Source organism: Bidens hawaiensis, unplaced genomic scaffold (assembly GCF_021521415.1).
Source record: "Bidens hawaiensis isolate Kalapana, Puna unplaced genomic scaffold, B.hawaiensis_p1.1 tig00062790_1, whole genome shotgun sequence".
Lineage (NCBI taxonomy): Eukaryota > Viridiplantae > Streptophyta > Magnoliopsida > Asterales > Asteraceae > Bidens > Bidens hawaiensis.
This window is the reverse complement of record NW_027501275.1, coordinates 29742-33506: the sequence shown is the minus strand read 5'-3', so window position 1 is coordinate 33506 and position 3765 is coordinate 29742. Positions and strand designations below refer to the sequence as shown.

General features: G+C 35.5%; 1 protein-coding gene across 1 annotated transcript; it reads left to right on the top strand.

Annotated features, from left to right (window-relative positions):
* The first annotated feature begins 2382 nt into the window (after positions 1-2382).
* Positions 2383-2979, top strand: LOC143603808 (uncharacterized). Its single transcript, XM_077080501.1, has one exon. The coding sequence runs from the start codon at positions 2383-2385 to the stop codon at positions 2977-2979; it is 597 nt and encodes a 198-aa protein (XP_076936616.1).
* The last annotated feature ends 786 nt before the right edge of the window (positions 2980-3765 follow it).

The following is a 3765-nucleotide window of genomic DNA, read 5'->3' as shown; positions in this document are numbered from 1 at the left end:
TCCCATGACCGTTTCATGGCATTTTAAATGGTCCAACTAATTAACTAATATACAAGACAATTAAGTTGGTTGGCCCATGAGCAATACATGGCATTTTAACTGACCCAACTAAATAACGAATTTAAATGTGATTAGCTGGAGCATCCCGTGAATCACCACGTATGATTAGACTCCAACAAAAACATATGTATCAAAACGGGGTTGAGAAATATAGTTGGAGTGCCCATGGGTTTTCCCATGGATTTTCATTTAACAAAATATTTTAAAATTACCAAAAATACAATATTTGGAATTTCCGAATCTAGCCATGAACCACCGTGAATTCAATTTGTAAATAAGGAATGCAACCATTTAACTGGTTTTATTGACCGCTTAAAGTTCCGGTTGTATGAAAATTGTTCCGCTTTGGCCAATAAGCTCGAAAACTGGGGCCAGGTTATCTCAAGGTAAGGAACAGCGTCTTACCTAGGGTTTTCATAACCCTTTTGCTAAGGCCCAACTCACAGTACCCCCCACCCTTCTAGTTACTACAGGAACTTGTCATACTCCCATGCTTTAAGGTGTGGGAGTAAAACAAAACAAATGAATTCTTAAGGAATTTCCCAAAATAAATAAATAATTAAATAAGTAAGTTGTAAACAAATAAAAATAAAACACATTAGGTTGTGAAGTAAGCACTTACGAGGTCCTAAGCATGTTACTAAGGAACCTATAACGACCTATCTTACAACCTTCGGCTTTGATACCAATCTGTCACACCCCAACCTACGACGGAAATACCCGAGCGCGAACTGATGGTTTACATCTCACAAGTTACTATCATGCAATATAATATGACAATATCTATTTAATTATTTTTAAATAATCAAAATATCATCCAAGTAAATAAACTTCAAAAGACATAGAATTCAACCCATGTATCTCAACAATGACAATAGATAGTCTGTATTACATTTTAAATCATAAGATATCTCTAAGTGTGTTGGGATCAAGATTTGACAAGGAAAGATTGGAACCTTCTCAACCACCTCAAAGAAATGGCTAAATATGGAATACGAGCAAAATTGGCACTTCGAGCAAGCCTATAACTTATTCAACCAAGGTATTTTACTTTCAAGCAAAGTAATATTCTAGAATTCTTCTAAGTGTTAGTTCGAGCAAACTACACTTCGTCAAGCAAGGTTGTTCTTCGAGTCGAGCAAGGTTCGTTTTAGGGAAAACCCTTGGCTTAACCAAGCTAAAACCAAATAATTTGGTGGATCTAGCAAGGTACAATATACAATGGTCCAAGCACACTTGAAGGAAGTTATGAAGAAATTACTCAGCAATTCCAACGAGAATGGTTCAACCTCGAGGAAGCTACAGTGTCACCAAGACACTTAACATGTTCAAATAAGTTAAAGACAAAAGGTTGAAGGGATAAAAGAAGAACATGTTAGATTGTAGGATTTTATCGAGCAAAGTTTGGTTTTATCATGAAGATTGAAGTCTGCTTGAAGAATATTTTGTTTCTAAGTAAAGCTTGCTCGAAGAATTGTACCAAGCACACTTATGGTTACAAGGTCTTCTCGGCAAGGATACAAGCTTACTTGAAGACCTGTTTACACTTGTAATATTTTTGAATACGTTTGAATATGTCTTGTAACAATCATTAGGGTTTCTAGAAGATGTCAGTTGTGTCTATTTAAGGAAACTTTATGGCACATTTATGACCACGAGCCAGAGAAAATATTGGGTGATTTGATGGCTGACACTTTCTTGTATAAGGAATATCATTGTACGGAAAGTAGCCACACACAACATTCCACCTTGAAACCCTAATTGATCTTCAATGTATTCTTGATAATATTAATGGAAATAATTTGAGTGACTAGTGTGTGTGTGTGTATGCTTTGTTTATGTTCGTCTATCAACACCTTGAATATCATTGATTCCGCCTTTAATGTTCAATGGATCTTCATTTGAGCATTCCTCGTAAACGTCTTGTCAACACACTATTGTTGGTTACGATAATTATTTTGTGAATTAGATCGGTCTTGACAAGTGGTATCGGAGCCACGTTTATGCAGTTGTGAAGATCTGTTGTTGCTGACTGGGAATTTGTTGCTGATTATTTGCTGATTTTGAAGAAGAAGAATGATGACGTCAGCTGAGCACTATTCCATTGGTTAGTGCGTCAGCATTCTGTTATTCAATTTTCAGATCTACATTTGTTAAGGTTTAAAATTTTTTCTATTCTCAGATCTACCTTGTTTTATTATTTATTTGAGTCTAAATCTTAGTCTTATCCATCTGATTTCATCATATTTAAGGATTTTATTCTCAGATCTGGTTGTTTTTCTAAAATTTGTCAAGTTTTAAGTAATTTTCATTTCTAAACAAATGGATGACCAAGATGTGTCTAATAACAAGATTCCAAGGTTGCTAGGACAGGGAAACTATATCAAATGGAAAGTTCTGCTAGAAGTCGTTGTTTGTTACAATGATGTTGATATGTGGAACTCCATCAAGATTGGACCATATGTTTCAGCTGAAGGTGCTAGCTACAATCAAATATTGGAGAGACAAATGAGGAATAAGGATGATAAGGCATTGTACATGTTGAAGCAGGGTCTGTCATGGGAGATTTTGACAAGTGTGAATCATCACACTACTTCTAAGGCCATATTTGAGGTTGTAGTTGAAATATTTGAAGAGCTGAAAGATATTAAGAAAGATAAATTGAAGCAACAGCTTGATAGGTTCATGTTTAAAGAAGGAGAGAGGTTAAAATATATGTTGCAAAGGTTTGTTGCAATAGTCAATGAGATAAGAACCACTGACCTTGAAATCACTAATTTTGACCTAAACAAGAAGTTGCTATCATCTCTATATGGTGAATGGTACACATTTAGCAAATACATTAAACAGAAGGCAAATTTCCCAAAATTCAAGCTATATGATGTTATTTGTTTTCTACAAGCTGCTGAAATGAAATGATAGAGAATCACATGATTAAGGAAGAAAAACCAAGCTTCCAAGTTGCAAATGCTTTAATTGCACCAATGGGGAACCTATCAACAAAGAATCAACAAAAAGTTCCAATCATTGAAGAACCAAATGAGTTCAATGGTGAAACTCCAAGACTATTTGTGGCTTGTCAGTCTAGAAATCAAAGTGGACAGCCAAGTTTAATGTTCAATTGCCAACAAGATACTCGCACTTCGTGAATTACAGATTTAACGGGTATGGTTGGTTTCGCATAGGAGGGTTTCGAAAATGGAGAGCCTTAATCTGGCTAACAGAGGTTGTTCTTTTAGGTTGGTTGTATGACGGATTTAGTCTTCATATGTTCGATATAAGATGATTCAAGTGTAGAGACAATTTCTTGTGTGAAAGAAGTTTCATGTCAAGGTTCCATACCAAGGAAAGAAAATGGAAAAACAAAATGAGAGGGAGAGAGCTTATGTGTTCATCACATGTAACATTGTTGTAGGATTTTGATCTATTACTCGGAATTGTGTCCATACGGTAATGGTCAGTCAACATGAAGTTTAAGGAGTTGAGACAATAGGATTATCATGTGGAAAATATGATTGTGGAGTTTGTTATGATAGAGCATAATACAGGTAAGGCTGAGGCTTGAACTTATGTCATAAAAGTATATTCGAAAGGGAATTCATAATCAGAGCATAAGGAATAGGGTGTCAGTTTACGAGGCGTTCTTCATTTTCCAGTGCACAAGACAAAGCTGACGGTCCAGCCTTGAGATTCTAGAAATGTTTT